Source organism: Vipera berus (genome assembly GCF_964194415.1).
Source record: "Vipera berus genome assembly, chromosome: 7".
In the NCBI taxonomy this organism is placed as follows: domain Eukaryota; kingdom Metazoa; phylum Chordata; class Lepidosauria; order Squamata; family Viperidae; genus Vipera; species Vipera berus.
Window position 1 is genome coordinate 61,303,635 of NC_138209.1, and position 23,540 is coordinate 61,327,174.

A 23,540-nucleotide genomic window follows, 5' to 3' on the forward strand; every position below is an offset into this window, starting at 1 on the left:
TATTAGAAGCAAAAGTATTGGAAATTGAAGATTTAAAAGACAAAATGGATAGCGAACTGAGTCTGGCTCAATTTTACCAGATGCAGTTTGCTGTTAGAATTAGAGGCCTAAAAGAGAATATTAAGGAAGATTTAAAGCAGCTGGTTTCTGAGGCTTTTGAGGTGGTATTGAACCATCCAGCATCTGAAATAAAACAAGGCATGGACAAAGTGTTTCGTGTGAACTCGTGGATTGCTAAACAGAGAAAGTTGCCTAGAGATGTGGTGGTTTATTTTGTAAAAAGGGAAATTAGAGATGAAGTTATACAAGCTGCCTATGATACTAAAGTGGTGATTGCTGGTCAAGAAGTTTTGGTTCTAAAAGAAATTCCTCCAAAGATTTTAAAGAAAAGGAAGGACTTTATATTTCTTGTGCAAGAGCTCAAGCAAAGAGATATAAGGTTCAGATGGGAGATCCCAGTTGGGTTGAGCTTCATGTATGAAGGCAAAAGGTACTGTTTGGGTACTGTGAAGCAAGCGCATGATTTTTACAACAATGTCTTAAAAGCAACCCCATCAACACTTTTGGAAGCTGCAGAGGGATCTGGAGATGGAGAACATCAAGAGGATGAAGATGGACAGATAGACGAGAATGGTACAGGAGGAGATCAAGCTGCAACTCTTTTGGATGATCCTAGAGAACAGAGGGTGACGCGTGCTGCCTTAAAACGCTCAAAAAAGACAAGAAAATAGGACTAGTAGAAATCTATGGAACTTCCACAACATACTGATAGTCAAGTGGTAGTTGTGTTTTTAAGAGTTTTGGGATGATATGTATGGTAATAGAATTTTTAATTTGGAATTAATGGACAATTTACTATAGAGGAAGAGGAAGAAAGTTTTGTGGGTTAATGTGGGTTAATTTGTGTAAGAACTATCTATTATAGCCTATTTTGGCTAGAGAGGTTAATAGGGATAGGTGCTTGTGATGTGTAAATGAGAATATGTTTAGGAAATAGTGAATTGTGGAAGAACATAGATGGGAATGACGCTAGTTTTCTTTTATTTTAGTTTTTTATATATATTTAGTATTATTAAGGATTGGTTTACTCTATATAAGCTAGAGAGTGATGGATTTTAGAGTTTATAATTGTTAGTATATGATTGTTTATGATTGCTTTTTAGATATATACCTTGTATTTTGCTCTGGGAAGTCGGGGGGGGGAGGGGGGGAGGAGGGGAAGTAGGGGGGGGGAGGCAGAGGAGGGAGAGGGGGAGGGGGGGATAGGGGGGAGGTAGGGAGGGGAGGAGGGAGGGGGAAGGGGGGTTTTCTAAAGGAAAACTGTATTTTAAAACTTTTCAATAAAAAAAAAAACAATTAATACACTTTGAAAATAATGGGAGGTGGGATGAGATGTAGCCTTGCATACATTCTCCAAGAATACATTGTAAATAGATGCCTAATAGCAAATATCTAACTTATTTTTTATGACATGTTAATGTAAAAAGTCAGAACGGTAAAAAATAAATAATTAAAATTGTATACAAGTAGTCCTCAACTTACAACTGATCTTTTCTGTACAACCATTTGTTTAGTGACTGTTTGAAATTATAGCGTCATTGAAAAAAGTGACTTATGACTGTATTTTCATACTTATGACTGTTGCGGTATCCCCATAGTCATGTAATCAGAATTCGGATCCTTGGCAACTGGCATATATTTATGACCGTTGCTGTGTCCCAAGATCATGTGATTACTTTTGTGATCTTCTGACAAGGTCAGTGGGAAGCCAGATTCACTTAACAACCATTACTATCTTAACTGCAGAGATTCATTTGCCAGCTATGGCAAGAAAGGTCGTAAAACTCACTTAACTGTCTTGCTTAGCAATGGAAATTTTAGGCTTAATTGTGGTTGTAAATTGAGGGCTACCTGTATGCAGAATTTATGCATGCGTGAATGTACGTAAGTAAGCCTTGTTTCACATTTTTCACGAAAAATATGTGTAAGAGATGAGAGAAAGACATGTTTTGTATCCCCACATAACCTCATCTGGAGCAATTTATGCTGACTGCACGTTAATAATTCTTGAATTTTTTATTACATCCGTTAAAAATAAATCTTATAACTTAATACAGGTAGTCCTTGTTTAACAACCAGACATTCAGTCACTATTTAAAATTATAAAGGCGCTGATCAAAGAGACTTATGACTAGTCCTCAAAGTTTTAGCTGTTGCACCCTTGCAATCATGTGAAGCAAATTTGGCCTCATATAGGCCTGCCAACCTTTATGACTGCCTTTTGGCTGCCTACCTACCCACTCCGTACCTGCCCACCTCATTGTGCACTACTGCTACCAGCCAGGGTCTTCCTTTTTTGTGTTACCTTCTTTTGTGCTGCTGCCAGTGGAAGGTCTCTTGTGGCCAGACCAAGCCCTCTGTCTGAATGAAGATAGACCCAGCTGTGCCTATCTTAAAAGAAAATAAAGATAGTTTGGAACAATTTGTTTTAAAGTCAACAGGAAGCCCATATAACTCAGCCAAGTTCCTTTATATGTTTTTCTCATAAAAATAATAAAGAGGAACATATGAGAGTGCAAACCATGAAAAATAAATAATATTTAAGTTTGTAAAAATGTCATAAATTGGAAATTAGAAAAATAGCATTGATTATATACTGAATTATTAGTCTCTAGGCATAATGTCCATATTTAAAATATACCAACTCACAGATGAAGGACTTTAAACAGACAGAAATCCAGTTTGTATGCACTGCATATGAGTGTTATTAATGAATATGCTAGTAATGTGGTTGTGAAAATTAGACATTGAAAAAGAGAAAAACAAGACACCTTCATATTATGGATTACTGAGAATATTGTGGACTTCAAAAAGAACAATTTAGTTTTAAAAAGCTGACTGCTCTCTAGGAATTATATTTTAGGCATGATATGAGCAGAGGATAGACTAGAAAAATGCTTCTGTAAAACAGTGGGTAGACAATAGATAAGGTGGATGGAAAGCATTACTGAAATATCCTTGGAAGAGTGTGGCAAGTTTGTAGATGGTGATTTGTAGTGTAGGGAACTTGTATTGATAGCACCTATTATGTCTTATATAATATCCTTTTTTTTAAACTTTCTCACACATATTTACTAATAACAATTAAGTGCAATTTTATAAATGCCTTTTCAGAACTAAGTACTATAAAGATTTCTTCCAGATAGCTGTAGGCCTCTACACATATTTGTTTGAAAGTTAAACTGAACTCAGTGGGACATCTGAATAAAAGTGCTTATTGAAAAAATACGTTATAGATGTTGTAATTCGTATTGATAAATATCTGCTGTTTTCACATCTGGAAGTCAAATGTACTTGCTTAGGGTTTTAAACTAGAGTTCTGCTTGGAATGTGTGTGAAGGAAGATAGAGAAAAAATCAGATTGAAGGCCTGATTAACAAGAAAAAAAGCTCAAAATGATAAGGTATTGAGATGCCTTAATACTCTTAGAAAATTGAACCCAGGTTATATAATCTTCCACCCAGATACTAATGGTTTAGCCCACGGGTCAGCAACCCACAGCTCTGGAGCTGCATGCGGCTCTTTCAGCCATCTCCTGCGGCTCCCAGTCCTCCGCCATGTGCAGTCCCTCCCCCCCTAAAAAAGTGGGACTAAAAAAGTTCAATCAATTCAAGCTTCTCACGAGAAAGAAAAAACTCGCAAAGTTTGAATTGATTGGTTGAACTTCTTTGGTTTGTGAGACTGCCCACAAACCTCTTTGTTTCTTTGGACTGCATGTGGCGGCAGCGGAGGAAGAGATGGGAGGACTGGAAAGATGATTGGGCTTTTTTTCTGCCTGCTGCGTGGGTGGGGGTGGCCAGTCTCATAGTGCTCCGGGCCCGCCTCTTCCCTGCCCAGCGGGTCTCCCCACGCCCTGCTCCGCCACAGCCTCTGCTAGCCCAGGGGTTTGCCGGGGGTCTCGGAATCTTCCCTTTCAGCTCCCGCCTTTCGGCCATCCCACGGGCAGCGGATCTTCCGAGAGATTCCCCTGCAGAGCCTGCCAGGCCTGCTGACCTTGGCAGCAAGTTCAAGCCATTGGCGTGCCTCCCCCGTCGCCATTTGTTCAGAGACCCGCAGGCGTCCCCGCCGCCACATGGGGATCTGCCTGCCCCGGGCCTGCCTCTTCCCTGCCCGGTGGGTCTCCCCTCATCCTGCTCCGCCGCTACCTCTGCTAGCCTGGGGGGGGTCGCCAAGGGTCTCAGAAGCTTCCCCTCTCAGCCCCCACCTTTCGGGTGTCCCACAGGCAGCGGATCTTCCGATACATTCCCCTGCGGTGCCTGCCAGACCTGCTGACCTTGGTAGCAAGTCCAAGCCATTGGCACATCTCCCCCGTCACCGTTTGTGCAGGGATCCGGAGACGTCCCCGCCGCTGCATGGGGATCCGCCTGCCCGGGGCTCAGCGGCAACAGAAGCGGTGGTTCGTCTCGCTGTGCCCTATTGGAGGGGGCACCGTTTACCCCTCCCCAAGCGGCTGTAGCCACTACTGCTGGCAGCAAGTCCAAGCCATTGGCTTGCCCCCCCATTGCTGTTTGTGCAGGGACCCGGAGGCATCCCCGCCGCATAGGGATCCACCTGCCCGGGGCTCAGTGGCAGCAGAGGCAGCGGTTCCTCTCTGCGCCCTGTTGGAGTGGGCATCATTTACCTCTCCCCCCTCATGGCAATGCAGCATCTTCAGTCTCCAGATTTTGCCGCGACATCACCTTCGCCTCCCCTTTCCCCTCTCTGCTGCCTGCCCCAAAGGAAGAGGAGCCACCTCCGCATCTCCGCCAGCCTCTGCCTCTCCCGCAGAACCAAATTCCCATGCTGGCCCCCATGGCGGCAACGCCCCCCAAGGGCCAGGCAGTTGTTCTGGCAGCTGAGGCTCCCAGACAACAGCAACAGGAAGGCGGCGGCAACGGCTGCTGTTGGGGCAGCCTACTGCTCTCGCCGTGCCCAGCAGGCAGTACTTGGCAAGCGGGCTTGGGCAATGCTGCCGGCAGCTCCCGCCCCTCCAACTACCAGGCGGTGCTGCCTGGACACACCACTGCTCCTGCCGCCACAGCCATCAAACACTGCAAGCGCGGCAGCTTCCAATCTTTGCTTCTTCTACTCTTCAATTAAGCCCCCTGTTCTGCGCGTGCACAGATTTGCCGCTCCCAGTTTTTTCTTTTGTGAGGGAACCAGTTCCAAGTGGCTCTTTTAGTGTTTCAGGTTGCTGACCCCTGTTTGTTTTGAAAATAAAGAAATCCCAAAATACTGCATAAAACGAACATTCTTATAAAAGATGTTTAATATAAAACACAGATATTGTCATTTGAGACATTTGCTAGATCATTGCATTGTGCTTAGTTAATTTACTTTAACAGGTTTTTACATAAAAAATAGAATATTTTATTGTATTATTTTTATTTTATTTATATCCCCCTTTATTATTTTTACAAATAGAATTTGTGCAATCTGATAAAACCTGATATTCCATGATGTTTTTACAAGCCTTATCATCAAATTCCTCACAATATTATGTGATTCAATTATAGGTGTAAATAGGATAAATTTGGATAAGACTTCGTGGTTTTGTATTTTCTTGCCTATAATTCAAAAACTCAAATACATGATGATTGTACAAAGTGGGATTGCAGACAGATTACATTTTATCCTTCATCTGTCTCCAGTCTCATCTCTGTAGTTATTTATAAGCTATAAAGGTTTTTTTATATTAAAAATATTAATAAAGACATAATTGGGGTAGGGAGCACTAAATCAAAAATAATGGTGTTTGGAAGAAACCATCAGAGACATAAGTGGCAGTTAGATGGTGAACCAATTGAACAAGTTAACACCTTTGTATATTTGGGTATAACTTTTTCCAAGACTGGGTCTTGGGCCTGCCATCATCAACGGAGTCCATTTAGAGCAAAAGCCCGTTTGAATTTATTGCTCAAACTAAAGAACCATAGTTACCCAGGGTCCCTAGCCCCATTAATCGAGGTTTATAGGGCTAAGGTTATCACAATGCTTTTGTATGGAGCAGAAATTTGGGGTCTTTACTCAACCACAGTCCTAGAACAAACACAGTCCCAGCATTTGAGATGTATTTTGGGTGTAGATCCAAGAACATCTGCTGCAGCATTTAGAGCTGAATTGGGAATTCATACAATTCATGCATTATCTAAAATTAGAGCTTATAACTACTGGTGCAAAGTTAATGAAATGGAGACTGATAGATTCCCCAAGTTATGCCTACTAGAGCAAATAAAACTACAATCACAAATCTCCTGGATCACCAAACTAACAAATTTTGTAAGAAGCTGTGGCCTTCCCATCTCTTGCGTAACAGGAGAACAATCCCCAAAAAAGATTTGCCCAAAGAATTAAGGATATAGAAGCACAAACTGATATGGCTATCCTTGGTAAGGTGGGTAACTTGAAATGGCTGAGTAAATACAAACATACTTTTCAAATAGACAGTTATTTGAAGTCAGAACTCCCAAAACATATTTACGCGAACAGCTTGACACAATGGTCAGATATGGGAGATTTCATGCTATACCTTATAATGAACGTCTCTGCATTTGCGGAGCAGCAGAAGTAGAAGACCTGGCTCACATCCTATTTGACTGTTGCCTGTATAAGAGGGTGAGAGACAGGTATCTTGGTCTATATACCAAACGAATGACCCATTGGGATCCCCATATCAAAACAACTTACTTTATGTCTGGCCAGAACTTGAAAATAACATTTAATGTAGCACAGTATCTAAACAAAATGGTCCAGTTGAGATCTGCATATGTGGGGCTGATTGGGGTAGATTGCAACGGCGACTCCGAAATATAATTTTATCATATTTTATTTATATCTTGAAATTATTGTACATTATTACAATTTCATTTTAGATTGTATTTTATTACCATTTCATTTTAAATCGTATTTTATTCTAATTCCATTTTAAATTGTATTTTATCAAATTCCATTTTAAATTGTATTTTATCAAATTCCATTTTAAATTGCTTGTATCAAATTTTAGTAACAATTTGTGCTGGATATTTGCACTTTGATATGGCCCAAGGGCTAATCAATAAAATTGTTGGGTAGGGAGCAGCACAGTGTGAAAAAAGTGATTTGGGAGAAAAAGTCAAGAGGGAACCATTGTAAAGCAAAACTTTTCAGTAGGAGTCCAAAGGTGCTTTTTTCAAGAGGCAACTGGACTTTCTTGTTTTTCTTTAAAAATGTTTCGCTTCACATCCAAGAAGCTTCTTTAGCTCTGATCCTAATATGGTTGTCCCAAAGGTGCTTTTTCATATCTAATATGGTTAAATTATGATAGGACGCTTTTTCATTTTTAATTAAAAATAGTTATGGGTAAATTTAAGTAAGATTTGAGCTAGGGCCACTAGAAGAGAAATGCTAATTATTTATCCATGTCTTATGATCTGCCTTCTAGTAAACCAGAGGTTTTATTGTGATTTCCTTTCCCTGTGTCACTGTTCTTAAGGGTTGAAAAATAAAAATGAAGTTTCTGACAGATATAATCAAAGCTCTGTTTATAGTTGCACTGGTTTTTTTTAAAAAAATAATTAGTCAAGAATCCTACTTTCCATTAAAAAATCATGCTTTAAAGTGTTAGTATTAAAATAGATATGTTTCCCATTGTTAATAAAGTAACATTACTATGTATACTTTTAAGTGTATTATGTAAAATTTAGGTATTAAATGAGAGCATATTAATATCTCTTTTAAATCTCAAATGTTAGATTGCATTTAATCTTTTAATTAAAATGTTATGCTGCTTTAGAAAAAAAATTTGTAGTCAGTTTGATACATTCCTTATTACTTTGGATTTAATCCCAATAAATTGGGCTTGAAATGTCAAAGTAGTAAAGGATCAAATAAATCACTATGTTTATAGGAAGATCCAACTTTGGAAACAGACTAAATGCCAAAACGTTTGGTAATAATACTGACTTTTATGAAGCCCTGACTTCTATATTGGCCCTTGGACTTAATTGAAAATTGGATCTTTTATTTTAATAAGAATTAAATGTGCTTTTAAAATTCATCATATTCTTGCTTATACTAAAAATAAACATCAAAGCTCAGACTGGCTCCAGTGACATAGTATGTTATTTTACTCTCTTTCTTCTATTGGCCATCTCCGGTTGTGCTTCTGTCCAGAAAAAAGTCCAGTTCCCAGAAAATGCTAAATATCAAGAACTATCTATGAGTTATAAAAAAAAGCCACATTTCAGGAAAAGTAAATCTTTGTGACTTCATTCTCTGTCTTTTTGGGTGTTGTCTGAAACCTGCATCAAGCTAAGATGGTGGTGGCTGTTAGGCTGATGTGATGGAGCAGAAAGGGAGAGTAGACTTAGACCATTTACATAACATTATTTCTTGACATCGAGTACTATCAGCACTAATAAAATTTAATGAGATTTAGTTAAATTGGTTTAACGAGAATTAGAGATCTTCCTAGGCAGCTGGTTTTGGATGTCATGGGAATATTACATCTGAGGAAAAACATTTACTAAATTTTTTTGCATTAGGCATAAAAATAATTTAATTGTCCATGAGACTCCACAGCAAAGTATCTGGCCTGATTCTGAAAGTTAGCTACGAAGCATGTGAATAAATAAATATCAGTCTCTGCTATCTTAGACCAGGGCTTTTCAACCAGTGTACATGTCAACACTGCTAACATCAAATGTTATTGCTTGACAAGAGATGAAGAAGTAGCCATTTCATATGTTAAACTTGTGTATTGCTTTAAGAGATTGGATTAAAGTTGGGAGGGGGGAAGAGGAGGATTGTTCCTGAAGGCCATCTGAAATTAAAGAAGATAAGAGCTTGGCAGGTTTTCTAACGGAAGGGAAACTGATTCTTTAAAATAAATGGAGAATATGATTAATGACAAAATTAGAAAGGTGGAGAACTATGTTTTAATATATTGTGCAAGGGGGCAGAGATTTCAAATTCCAGCTTCCTTCGAGCAAGCATTTGCCGGTGTATTAGGCTAATAAAGGATTTTTAAGGTAAACAATGCCTCAGAGTCACTTGAAAAGCCGATACGTCAGAAACTTGACAGTACATGTACCACCGGTGGCACATTGGCACCTGTCAGGTGGTATGCAGCCCTGCCCAGCCTAACCAAGTGTAGCGGGGGAGGGAACGAGCCAAAGCGGCATAGCACAGGCCTTGCCCTGAGAGAGTCCTCAGGAGCTGTAGGGCTGCTGGGGTGAGACAAAGGCTCCAGGATCAGCTCTTCCAGCTCACCTGGAAGAGAAAGGAGGAGGGGGCAGAGATAGGAGAAAATATAAAAGGAGGCAGTTTTGGTGGGAGAGGGAGAGAAAAAAAGACGCCAGACAAAGAGGCAGAAGAGAAAAGGCTTTTGTCAAGGGGGGGGAAGGCTTTTGGAGAGGCGTGTGCGTGAGAATGGGAAGGAATTTGGAAGGACATGTGTGTGAGAAAGAGCAAGAGAAAAGATTTTTTGTAAGAAAAGTAGTGAACAGAAAGGGAGAAGAGAAGGAAGGAGATTGGATTGAGAAAGAGGGAGGGTCTGAGGGAAATCCTGCCTTAGCACTTGGCCAATATCAGCCCTTCTGCCCTTTTGCCATCCCCTTGCCCCCTCCTCCTGGCCTATCCTGGTGGTTTTCCATCCTATTGCTAAGGATGATTTGGTTACAAAGCTGGGTCTCTTCACGTGGAGAAGGAGTGGGCCTCTCACAGGCACCCCCGACATGAGTGATGTACGCTGGCCACACACACCCACTCCCACATCCCAACAGAAACCACAGTGCTGATGCAGCCCTCAATGAAATCAAGTTAGACACCCTGATATAAAAGGACGAGTGGGGAAGAGGAGACAATATAAAAAGAGGAGTGGGGAGAGAAGAGAATATAAAAGGAGGAGAGGGGAGAGAAGATATAAAAGGAGAAGGGGGAGAAATTTGTTAAATGAGTTTTGCCCCATGTTACGACTTTTCTTGCCACATTTGTTAAGTGAAACACTGCAGTTGTTAAATTAGTAACATGTTTGTTAATTGACTCTGTTTTCCCTATTGACTTTGCTTGTCAAAAGGTTGCAAAAGGGGATGACATGACCCTGGGACACTGTGACCATTATAAATATGAATCAGTTGCCAAGCATGCAAATGTAAATCACATGACCCTAAGTGTGAAAAATGGTCATAAAACACTTTTTTCAGTGCTGTTGTAACTGAACAGTCACTAAGCAAACTGCGGTAAGTTAAGGACTACCTATACTTTCACTTTTTTCACTTTTTTTGGTCATCAAGTTTTTGACACCTTGCTCGGTGACTTGTGGTACTCAAATATTGCCATATCCTAAAAGTGGTACAATGGGTGAAAAGGTTGAAAAGCCTAGTCCAACCCTCTGCTCTGTAAATCAATTTGAAGATGGCTATGGAGATGACAAATAACCATTCCTTTGTAGTTAAAACTCTTTCATGATTATGGTATAGGTCCTCCTGCTTCTAGACAGTTAATATTCTTCATTTTCTTAGTAACTCCTTGGTCACTAAGCAGTTAAAGAAGACTTGAGTTTCAACATCTGTAGGCTTTAATGTCTAATATCCCAAACTGCAATCTGTTTATATATACACTTTAAGTTGACATTTCTACCTATGTAAATAGAATACTTAATTGTTCAGATATATTTCAACAAGGTTACAATTTTACATGTTTTCTGTTACTGCACATTATTTTTCATTACTTTTTAACACCACAGATTGCAGCATCATGCAGTTGTACGTGTAGTGACCCAGTCAACTGCCCTGTCACGCTGCAAAATCTCTTGGAAAACTGCAAAGCTGTATACAAACTAATTATTTTTAAATGCTGATGGAACCACAGAAATGAAATCTGGAGGCAGAGCTGGGTAAAAGTAATTTTCGGTCTTATATGTTTCAGTGGTCCGTAAGGAAACTTCCACATGCCTTTAGCCATTACCATCTGTTAGAATATGTTGTTGAAAAAATGGTTTGTTTAACAGAGTATTATTAATACACAGTGGAAGTTGTACTGGGACTTTTAGGCAAACAGTAATGCACTAACACGAGTTTTATAACTTATTTTTACTCAGACAACAAAAAGAAACACAGTAAGAAATAGTCCAAGTATCAATCCAGTATCATGCACATAAAAGTCAGTCCATAAAAAACATAGTATCAAAATACAAAAGCTGCTTACCAATATCAAAAACAATATACACTGTAGCAAGCAGTTGATTCTTGAGAGAATAAATATCAAGTTAGCAAACAAGAGAACAAGAGGTATCCAAACACTAACATCAAACACATATACAAGAGCAGCTACGTGTAACATCTAACTCTCTTTTATGTGGAATAATTACAGCCATACCCTTAGGCCGTTTAACTCCTTAAAGGTGCTTTTACTCCATTATATAATATTGTCACCCAAATCAAGTTTAATCTCTAACAATCTCCCCTTTTGGGTGGCATATTATACATATATTTTTACAATCTCAAATTACACATATCACAAACAGATTTATGCTTTATAGCACCCTGAGCTTTAGTAAACTGGTCAGCAATATTATCTTCAGTTGCACAATATTCCAGTTTAATCAAATTATCTTTAACACATTGTCTGACATTTAGATACCGTAGATCCGTATGTTTTGATCTAGTTTTCACTGCAGCATTAGTTGCTAATTTTATAGCTGCTTGATTGTCTTCATACACTTTTATTGGTTCATTACAATTTAAACCCATATCAAACAATAATTGTTTCCATACCAATAGCTCAGTACATAATAAAGATAAACAAGAAAATTCGGATTCAGTTGTTGATAAGCTTATATGCTTCTGTCTGTTAGACCTCCATCCTACTAAAGCGTTTCCCAATAATACAACCAATCCTGAAGTGGATTTCCTGGTTACAGTATCAGATGCAAAACTAGCATCTGCAAATGCTTTTAGTTCCAATTCCTTTGTTGGCTCTAGATATAGAGAATAATGTATGGTGTGCTTCAAATATCTTAAAACTCTTTTCGCACCTTGCCAACATCTGGTTGTAGGATTCTCACAATATCTAGCTAAATGATTAACTGTAAATGCTATGTCAGGTCTTGACCAGTTACATAAATACATCAAGCTGCCTATTAATGATTGATATATCTTTTTATCAAAGACATTGCTGTTATCTGCTGAACTCTCAAAACCTTGAACCATAGGTGTTTTTACTGGTTTACAGTTTTCCATATTATAACGTTTCAGCAAACCATTAATTTTCTTAGCTTGAGACAGTTTAAATCCTTTACTAGTCCTGACAATATCCAGCCCTAGATAATGACTAATAGCTCCTAGATCTTTTACTCTAAATTTTCCTTTTAACCCTGAAATTATTCTTTCAGTTTCTGTTTCATCTTTTGCTATAATAGCAATATCATCAGTGAATAATAATAACAATGATAATTCACTATTTTGCTGTTTTATAAATAAACAAGGATCTGCAATACTAGCTTTAAATCCCAAACTATTTAACTCTTTTACTAAACATCTATTCCACTCATAACCTGACTGTTTTAAACCATACAAACTCTTATTCAGTTTCCAACAGTACCCTACCTTACTTTCTATTCCTGATGGAACTTTCATATATATATCATGGTTTAATGTTGCATGCAAATAAGCAGTTTCAATATCTACATGTTTTATACTATAATTCTTATTTGCTGCCCAAACTAAAGCAGCCCTAAGAGTGGAAGCTCTTAACGTTGGGGAAAATACTTCATCATAATCATTATTATTCTGTGCAAATCCTTGAGCAACTAATCTTGCTTTATGTATTACCTCTCCTGTAACACTTTCTTTCAGTTTAAAAACCCATTTACATCCAATTAACTTTTCTGTTTTAGGTATTTTAACCTCTTGATAAACATTAAGATCTTGCAAAGACTTTATTTCTTTATCCATAGCTACTTTCCAATTCTTTCTTTCATTCTCAGGATACATTTTTATTTCTTCAACATTAGAAGGTTCAATGTCTATTTGACAAATTAAACCTGCCTCGAAACGATCAGGCTGTCGTCTTTCCCTGTTAGACCTTCTGAGAATTATTGGACTTATAGGTACATTTACATTATTATCTTCTTCCTCTCCTGTCTCCACTATCAGTGGTTCTTGTTTGATCTCTCTAGCAGGTTCCTCCTCTTCTTTATCACTTTCATTTGAGGAGTTAGTTAAATCTTGTTGAGGAATATGTACAATATCTTCTACCCTTTCCCAGCCTGACTGTTCTTGAAAAACAGCGCTAGAACTACAATAAATGTTTTTAGTACCTTTCTCCCAGAACCGATAAGACTTATGGTTTAACTCATAGCCAACAAAAAATAATTGTTTAGCTCTATGTTCTCCTTTATTTCTTATTGAACTTGGAATATGTACCCAAGCAGGTGTCCCAAATGTGTGAATATAACTAAGATTTGGTTTTCTCTTATACCATAAGGTATAAGGAATTTTACCTGTTGCTGAACTAACCACATTGTTTAAAATATGATTAGCACATTTTGCTGCTTCTCCCCATAAGCTATCAGGTAAACCAGAATCTTCAATCATAGATCTAATCATAGCTTGCAATGTTTGGCCCCTCCGTTCAACAAATGCATTATGCTGAGGTCTATAAGGAGCTGTACGTCTATGCTCTATTCCCTCTGAAACTAACAGCTCATTGAACTGTTTATTAACAAACTCAGTTCCATTGTCTGTTATTATGGTTTTTACATTTAACTGAGTTTTCCTTTGTACAAACTTGAGCCAATTAGATATTGTTTGTATAGTTTCAGTTTTTGACGTAAGGAGATAACAGAACCCATATCTGCTATAATGGTCTAGAATATTTAATATGTAGCAAGCACCCCCTAAACTGGGTTTCATAGGACCTATCAAATCCATAAATACCAGTTCTAATGGAGTTGTGGTTTTAAATCCATCTAACCTATTAGCTGGTGCTGCCCTGCTCTTTTCTCTACCACATACATTACACTGCAGATATTTCTTACAAGCCTTTAACTTAAACCCATTAGACAAAGCTACAGTTCTTTTTAGTGTATTAAAATTCACATGACCCAATCTTCTATGTAATAAATGAATACATTCATCATGTGGTTTTTGATTTGTACAAGTAGTAGCCATTATAATAGGATCATTGCTAATTACAAACAAACCGTCTTTCATATTAGCTATTAAGTTCACTTCATTCTTTTGAATAAGACATTCCTCCCCTTGGAAAGTAACTTTAAAACCTGCTTCCAATAATACCTTAACTGATAATAGATTATAATCACATCTGGGAACATATAGCATTTCCAAATTTTGTTTTAAAAATGAACAGTAAACCTTACCCTCTCCAGAGACCTTGACTCTCCAGCCATTAGCCATAGAAATATATTTTTTACTAGACCTTATATTCTCAAAATCCCTTTTTATTTTTGAAATACAATGTGTAGCTCCACTATCTACCACCCACCAATTGTGGTTATTAGTAATTCTATTAGCTACAGCTACATTAATCAGCTTTTTATTCTTTCTATGGCTTTCCTTTCTCTGACAATTACTATTCTGACAAAACTTAGCAATATGTCCCTTTAACCCACAATTAAAGCATTTCCTTAAAATATAAGCAGATTCAGTCTTCTTTATTTCTTGTTGCAATGGCTCTCTCAACTGTTTTCTCTCCATACGACATCTTGATTCTTCCAACAACCTTCCAGTTATTGAAGAAACAGTTAGGTCTTCTTTGGACAAAACCTCCAAGGACGATACAAATGCATCGTAGCTCTCATCCAATGATGATAAAATGATGTAAACCTGGTGAAGCTCTGAGAAAATAAGTTCTTTTTCTTGCAGTTCCAACAAAGTTGCCTTTATAAAGTTAAGGTGAGCTAACATATCGCCATTCTTTTCCAGTCTAGCTCTAAATAGCTTTCTGGTAAGATTTATATGAGCACCAACACTGTCCCGAACAAAAATCTTTTTCAACTTAGCCCAACATTTAGCAGCAGACTCTTCTCCACGCACATGGACTAGCTGTTGGTCTCCTAATGTTAGCCCAATGATAGATAAAGCCTTATCATTGTCTTTATTGAAGTCTACAATCTTCTTGTTATCTTCTTCATTAGTTGGATCCCAGGCAGTTACATCAGGAGGATTATGGACTATTTTCCAAAGACCTTGATTTTGTAATAGCAAACTACATTGTGTAGACCAGGATACGTAGTTTGACCCATTAAGCCGGGTAATGCAGAATGGATTGAATAGTCCTTGTGCCATTGTCTGAATTCGAAAACTCAGTTAGGAAATATAAATACAATACTGTGCCTGTCCTCAGCACCACACTGAATCTGGGCCCATAACCATTGTTAGAATATGTTGTTGAAAAAATGGTTTGTTTAACAGAGTATTATTAATACACAGTGGAAGTTGTACTGGGACTTTTAGGCAAACAGTAATGCACTAACACGAGTTTTATAACTTATTTTTACTCAGACAACAAAAAGAAACACAGTAAGAAATAGTCCAAGTATCAATCCAGTATCATGCACATAAAAGTCAGTCCATAAAAAACATAGTATCAAAATACAAAAGCTGCTTACCAATATCAAAAACAATATACACTGTAGCAAGCAGTTGATTCTTGAGAGAATAAATATCAAGTTAGCAAACAAGAGAACAAGAGGTATCCAAACACTAACATCAAACACATATACAAGAGCAGCTACGTGTAACATCTAACTCTCTTTTATGTGGAATAATTACAGCCACACCCTTAGGCCGTTTAACTCCTTAAAGGTGCTTTTACTCCATTATATAATATTGTCACCCAAATCAAGTTTAATCTCTAACACCATCCATTTTTTCAGTCATCTATTCTTCCTCCTCAAAGTACAAGCTGATTTTCACTGCTATGACAGAGGTTAATTCCCAGTTGATAAAAGTTGGGAAGGAATATATATGACTGGGTGTTTTTTTCTTTCCATAGCAACACACCTCACACTAGGACATAGCAATATATTTTAGTCCTATTTCTTTATCGTACCTTTTCCTCTGGGAGAGTGCTAGAGACAATAATCAGATTATTTTTGAGGGCAAGAAAAATAGAATATATATAGATTTTGGGAAGTCACTATAGAATTCTAACCTAATTCAGCTGTCAGCATATTTGTTCTTCATCCTAAAATTCAGAAGTAAATTCCATTATATATCATAGTTGACCCAAATTAGTGCCAGGTTAAATGTTTGTGGACTAGAGGTATATTTTATGGTATGACAAAGATTTGTAAATTATAGCCAATAAAGAGAATATGAGCACTTTTACTTGAAAACCTACCCATTTGGAGCTTGCCCCATATGTCTATTGAAGGAAAAGTCTTCATCAGGGTCCAGTCCAGGCCCGGAATAAAAACATGGTGATTGCTTTAGAAAGAAGGTTGTAGTTTATTAAAGAAGAGAGCCAGACAGAAATATGGCTCTGGAAGAAAAGGGTGAGCACATGTAGTAGGAAGTGGGGTTTTATACCCTCTTGGACTTTTGTTTGGAGTTGTTTCCTGTTCCTGTTTGAGGCTTTGTATTTCCTGTGTCATGTACTTTGACCTGAGTGTGCCCTTTTGGCATCTGTGGGTTAATCCTATTATGTCCTGTCTTAGAATTTGGGTGGGGTATGTAGATTTTAGGTGTTTTTGTTTTTCTAAGTGTCTAGCTGGAGGGCTCCAACCTTCCTGAATGGATTATTACATCTGCATTTCTACAGAGCTGGTTTCTGCTTGGGGGAGGGAGACTTGGGGCTATTAAGAAAAAACGGTTTGCTTTTCTGCCTGTTTAAGATCCTTTGAGGAAATATAATATTCTGCCCTTTTAATATTTCCTTCTCTGGGGGCGGCTGACTTCCCACAAATCCCCCTTTTGTGCCATAAGAATGTGGATAACACACTTTTACTGGCACAAAATTATAATTGTTCTGGTCAGGGAGACTTGATGAACAAGCTTTTAAAGTATTAAAAGCAGAATTTCTAGCAGAATTTTAAAATTCTTTTCTCTTTGGATTAGAGACACTTAACAGTCACATTTACCTCACACATAATTTATCTACCTATCTCTTTTTCATACCTGCCTGAACGGGTAGCCGATTCCCGTCCCAGGTCTTAAGCAAGTCTTTTACGGGGGAACTTATCTCAACCCTTGTACTAGAACATTCCATGATTCCCTATTTCCAATGTAGGGGTTCACTTCGGCTCTGTCGGGTCCGGCGCACTGAAGCCTCCTCGTGAGACTTCTCCCTACCACCACGGTTTTCAGACCAAAAAGGGTCTGGGAGGACTCTGGATCCCTCACAGAATATGAGATGCTCCCCGCAGAGAGTAGGGAATGCTCTTTTACCAGCTTTACCTTCACTTTTCACCACACTGTTTGTGGACTTCAAAAGTCCTGGAGGACCTCTGCTTGCTTTCCAGAGGTAAGGAATGGTCCTAGCCCCAGGCTTAATTTTCTGACGCGGTGCTTTGCTTACAGGATCCTACCAACTGGTTGCCCAAATCCAATTTTCTCATTCACTCATTCCATTCCATTTTCACACAGCCTCTCCCTTTTCCCTAAAAAAGGTCCTGCGCTCTGGCCAACCCCCCCCCCTGCTTTCCCCCTTGCTTGAACAGATCCTTTCTGCGGTTAGGAAAGACCAGAGGAAGCAAGATCCAATTCTGATTGGGAAAAGGGTCTTTTCACTCACACACACAGACATACACACATGTCTCTCATTCCCCTGGGCTTTAAAGCTAAAATTTAGAGGTACTCTCCTTCTTTCGAAAGCAGCCTTTGAACTCAAACTCAAAACTCCCTTTACTACCCTTGCTCCACGGGCAGGGCCTGGGAAACCCATCCACAGACACAAGGGTCTGCTGCCGACAAGATGGGGCTTACCAGTCTCAGTCCATTGGAGAGGTTAGTTTGGAGTCCCATCTGGGTTGCCAAATTGTTGAAGGAAAAGTCTTCATCAGGGTCCAGTTCAAGCCGGGAATAAACAATATGGTGACTGTTTTAGAAAGAAGGTTGTAGTTTATTGAAGAAGTGAGCCAGATAGAAAGATGGCTCTGGAAGAAAAGAGTGAGCACATGTAGTAGGAAGTGGGTTTTTATACCCTCTTGGGCTTTTGTTTGGAGTTGTTTCCTATTCCTGTTTGAGGCTTTGTATTTCCTGTGTCATGTACTTTGACCTGATTTTTGGCATCTGTGGGTTAATCCCATTATGTTTTAACTTAGAGTTTGGGTTGGGTATGTAGATTTTAGGTGTCTTTGTCTTCCTAAGCTTCTAGCTGGAGGGCTCCAGCCTTCCTGAATGGATTATTGCATCTGCATTTCTACAAAGCCGGTTTCTGCTTGGGGGAGGGAGACTTGGGGCTATTTAAAAAAACTGGGCATGTTTTTCTGCCTCTTTAAGACCCTTTGAGGAAATATAATATTCTGCCCTTTTAATATTTCGTTCTCTGGGGGGGTGACTTCCCACATGTCTAACCCGTATTAATTATGTGGGGGCTTCCTATATGCTGCCTTTTAAAGTCAGGATATGATGATAAGAGCTAAAGAAATTTATCTTCATAACTTAAAAGGAAAGCACCAAGAAAATATAAATAAATATTACAGCAATCTATATGAAGCTTGGGCAAGGGGTTGATCTAGATGACCTACAAGGTCCCTTCCATTTCTTATTCTGATTATGAAGTTGGTGGTAGGTAAGGCAGCTAGTTTCCCAAAGGCCATCATATTTTATCATGTAATTTTTTCCCCAACCTGCATCCGATCCATAATCAGTCAAAATCTTTTGCCTTAGGAAGCAATAAAATCAGAGTTTACCCATTTGAGATATGATATATAAAAAAATAAAGTGTTCATATAATTGACTGTCTTCAGAACTGTTTTCCCATATTTTCGCCCAAATTGATTCAACTAGTTTGATTCTGCTTCATTGTTCCAGAAATATCTCCGTTTCTTGGCAACTCAGTGAAAACTAGGTTTTCATATCTTTTTCTTTTGGCACCCAAAGAGAAGAATGTAAGAATTCATGTGCCTGCAGCTTATTATTTTTTATTTATTTTATTTATTTTAATTCCATTTATATCCCGCCCTTCTCCGAAGACTCAGGGCGGCTTACAAGCTTAGCAGTAGCCTTCATTCTATGTATATGCCTGCTTATTAGGGCTTTCACACACACACCCCAAGCGGCATTATTACAAAGTCAGCTTAATTGCCCCCAACAATCTGGGTCCTCATTTTACCTACCTCGGAAGGATGGAAGGCTGAGTCAACCTTGAGCCTGGTGGGATGCGAACCTGCACTAATTGCAGGCAGCTGGTGTTACTTAAGGAGGCATTAGCCCACTGCTCCACCAAGGCTCCTTATGTCATCACTGTGTCATTTAATAAGATGTCAAAAAAAATAGATATAAAAAATTGAGTAACATAGAAATTATGCTGGTTCTTTAATATAATTCAAAGTATAATATAATACTATTTGTCCCCTTTCACTATTTTTTCTTCTTTTGTTGCAGGCTAATAAAGATAAAGTTGTTTTGGAAGTTGATTTTACAGTCATAAGTAATTTGCCCCATGAATTCCTGCTGTTAGCTCTTATGTTGTTAATTAATGGAGGGGGCACGTTAAGCACAAAATATACAAACAATTTTATAACAGTGACCTGTACAGCATGTTCTGCACAAAACTGAAAGAGCTGAAGATCACTGGCGAATGTCCTTTCTCCTTGCTCAACCAAAGTTGCATTCCAGATGAAAACGAGGAAGAATGTGCTGAGGTGCCCAACAGTTCTAAGTCTCCTTTGCCCATCTGCAGAGAGAAAGTCCCTCGTGGAAACCTTCCACAGAGGAAAATCAGCAGGAACAGAGTATTTCTTCATACTTTAGCTGAGAGCATTTACAAGCTCATCTCTCCAGAAGTAAGTTGTTTGGAATATCAGTCGGAAAATCCTGGGTTGTTTTTTTTTTTAAAAAGACCACTTTCCAATCTTTTTTTCTAGACTATTGGAAACATGCTGATACACATACCCAAGTATAATACTTTGATTTAGTAATTATTTAAAAAGATTCACACTGGCTAGCAACCTAGCAAAACTCAGGGTACTGAATTAGTTCTGGCAGGAGCATTACAGCAAAATTTAAATGGACCTTTTTAATACATTTGTTTTTTACAGCAATAGAAATTGGTTCCTAGAGTTATGACTTTGCCTTCAGAAATGATGGAGGCATCAATATATGCTAATGAGGTTGGATTTTTGCTTTAGCAAAACACATTTTATTTCTTTTTCCCAGCTGAACTTTCCTTTTGAATCTATTTTTGACAGTATTTTGAAAAAAATCTTTCTGATCAGTGAAGAATATCCATATTACATAAATATTACATACATTGATGAGAAAAAAATGTCTCAGGGTACATCTTAGAGGAAAAAATAGTTTTCTTATTCCATCTGTCTAATAGTGTTTTGCTTCAGTCTAGATCAGGGGTGTCAAACCCGCCATGTCACGTGACGTGTCACGATGTATTGCAATTTTTTTGCCATTGCCGGCAATGGGGTGGGCACGGTTTTGCCTGTGGGCTGGCAGTTTGACACCCATGGTCTAGATCAGGGGTAGGCAACCTCGGCTCTTTTATGACTCATGGACTTCAACTCAGCTCAGGAATTCTGGGAGTTGAAGTCCATGAGTCATAAAAGAGCCAAGGTTGCCTACCTCTGGTCTAGATTAATCAAGTTACCTATTGCACCATGAGCATTTTGTATTTAAGTGCCATAAATTTCAGTCAGGAAAGTCAATGGCAAAAAATAAGGGACTTATTATCTAAAACCTCTGGATTGAGTCTAATTTCCTGTTCCAGTTCTTATGAATCTTTAAAGCAGAGGTGTTTGTGAATCTCATTGTCTGGAACATGAGATATGTGTCTTTAAATATGTAAAATGCATAGTCTGCCATTTCTAAAGTCCTTTTCAATATTTTCATACTACATACTTTGTTAGAGTAGCGTAGGAATCTGGCATGTATAGGGATGGTGGGATATTGAATCCTATATGAAGATGTTTTCTGTTATACCTGCAGAATTTTATATATAAATTGGCTGACAAAGTATTCCAATATGTCAGTGAATTGCTTATATGATATATAGGACTAAAATAGAAATTGCAGAATCAAATGAGGAAATGGAAAGTCCTTGATACATTGTTTGTTTTAGATATAATTACTACATTTTGCTTTAATGAGAAATATTATTTCTATGGTAATTTCAAATATAAAATATTAAAGTCAACACTACATTTTTTCTTCAGGCAAAATAAGCTTCCTTCATACCTATTTTCCTTCCTTTAAATGTCTAAAATTTTGGTGCAATAAATAATGAAAATGGTAACAGATGTTAAACATAATATCTAATCAAGTGTGCCATTCTGATGGGCCGTTAATAATAGGAATCTGGACAACCATCTATTGAGGATAGTTGGTGCCTGGATAACTATCTTGGTATATTCTGCAGAGGCTTGGCTTAATTGGTATTTAAATTTAATTGGCTTAAATGGTATTTTGATATGTATTGCCCTGTTCACCGCCCTGAGTCCTTTGGGAGAAGGGCGGTATACAAATTAAATAAAATAAAAAATAAATAAATAAATAATTGCTTAGATACCTTACAACTCCCCTTCATTCTTCTTAGAAATTTGCTAACCAGAAGTCTCTTAAAGCCATAATCTCTGAGTTGGATTGCTAAGGAGTAATAGAGAATAATTGTGAAATACAAGTGCACTGTTCACTTTTTTAAAAAAATGGTTGGTGCAATGACAGCTATTCCTGGTGAGCATATTATTCCAGTGTATCATAAAATTGTAAATTTATGATCTGTATGCAGATATGATGAAGAATCTTGGAAACGATTGCTACTACGCAGACAAGGCAGATACATTAGTTAGGAATTTTGGCAATCCAAAAATCCACTTATTTTTGTTTTGTATGAGATAGAAAGAATTCTATCTTAAACAAGAGCTCACAGCTGGGAGATGTTCCTGGATTCAGTCCTGCTGCTGGCTGGCCAGATGGTTGGTTGCCATTTAGTGAAGAAACTATACTACAGCATCATCATTTCAAGTTTCCTTATGTAAATATTCTCTCTGCCTTACGTAAATATCACTGTGCCTGTCTTTGAAGAAAGTAAAGAAACTACTCTTGGTCTAACCTGGGGTTGACAAAGTGTCACACATTATGTGCAGATCCTTGGAAAGAGACCTTGCTATTTAAATATATATTTCTATGAAATATATAGAATGGATTTGCACTTGAGCTAAATGGCATTTGAATGTCAGAATCCATTTATATCACATTTCATAATTGTATAGGTAGAACAACGTGCTATTTCTGGGGATTCTGCCATCTCTCTGAGGGGGGGGGAGAGGATGGTTACTAAAGCGATTTTCAAACAACAGGGGATGTTTTACTGGGGAAGGGAGGGGGGACAGACAGGTCTGGATTGTATCTTCATTTACAACTGAAAAGGAAAGCAATAACCATAAAACCAAGGAGAGTTTCCCTTTCCCATGGAAGGACCTGACACCTAGCAACTGACGACAGCCTGACCAAATGGATGAGGGGAGGGGCTGGAATGGGAATGGTTTATATAGGATTGAAATGTAACTTTTCTCAGATTCCGTCTTGTATTCCCACAATCGATTCCATCCTAGTAAACATTTTCCTTTTGGACTAAACTTGCATCCAAGAGTTCTTATTTCCTAAGATGTGGATTGAGGTGGGTCCTGACAGTAGACGGAATCTGCTTTAAGAGTCAACCTGGAAGGGAAAACCTTACCGGGGGACTTTGCAACAAATAAAATGTCTGGCGACGAAGCAAGAGAGGAGGGAAGCCCCATGGAGGGGGAGTCTTCCCCCCAAATGGAATCCCAGAGACAATGGGAAGCTGAAGCAGCATATTCCCCCAGGGAAGAAGCGGTGGAGCAGTACGACCGAAAACCCCGGTGGTCGATGGGCGTTGGAAGGAAAAGTGAGTGGGAAAAGGCTTCGGGAGAAACGACCCTGAGGCGTAGTAACTACCAACTGGAATGGAGGCAAGAGATGGAGAGTTCCCTGCACGCCAGCGAGGAGGAGCGGATCCTGGAAAAGGCCATTGATCTGATGAAAGCAACCCTGAGTTCACTGAGGGAGGAGAGAGCTGAAAATCGCAACCGAGGCAGCGCCTGGGGACGCAACTGGAAAGGTAACGGAGGGGATCCAACACCTGAAACCCCGGGGCCATCCAATGGAACAGGAATTGCTGCCTCAGCAGTACCCACCCCCCCCAGAACCACAGATGGGGACCAGGATGAGGAGCGATACCGGCCACGGCGCAGACAACGCTCCAGCCAAAGACTCCCGCCCCTGGAAGTCAAATTCAAGGGGGAGCCATCACGACTGGGATTTTTCCTAACCCAAGTCCTCAGCTACATGGAATAGTACGGA

The 23,540-nt window shown here is 38.8% G+C and overlaps 1 protein-coding gene across 2 annotated transcripts in view; it reads left to right on the top strand.

Annotated features, from left to right (window-relative positions):
• Positions 1–23,540, top strand: part of GUCY1A1 (guanylate cyclase 1 soluble subunit alpha 1) — a 49,629-nt gene that overhangs the window by 11,211 nt on the left and 14,878 nt on the right. The window contains exons 2-4 of one of the 2 annotated variants that reach the window (XM_081332784.1): positions 10,763–10,912; positions 17,272–17,505; positions 19,590–19,990. In XM_081332784.1, coding sequence (XP_081188910.1) covers positions 19,745–19,990 — 246 coding nt within the window. In that variant the 5' untranslated portion in view covers positions 10,763–10,912; positions 17,272–17,505; positions 19,590–19,744. The remainder of the gene's footprint in view (positions 1–10,762; positions 10,913–17,271; positions 17,506–19,589; positions 19,991–23,540) is intronic. The other variant, XM_081332783.1, reaches the window with a different exon arrangement.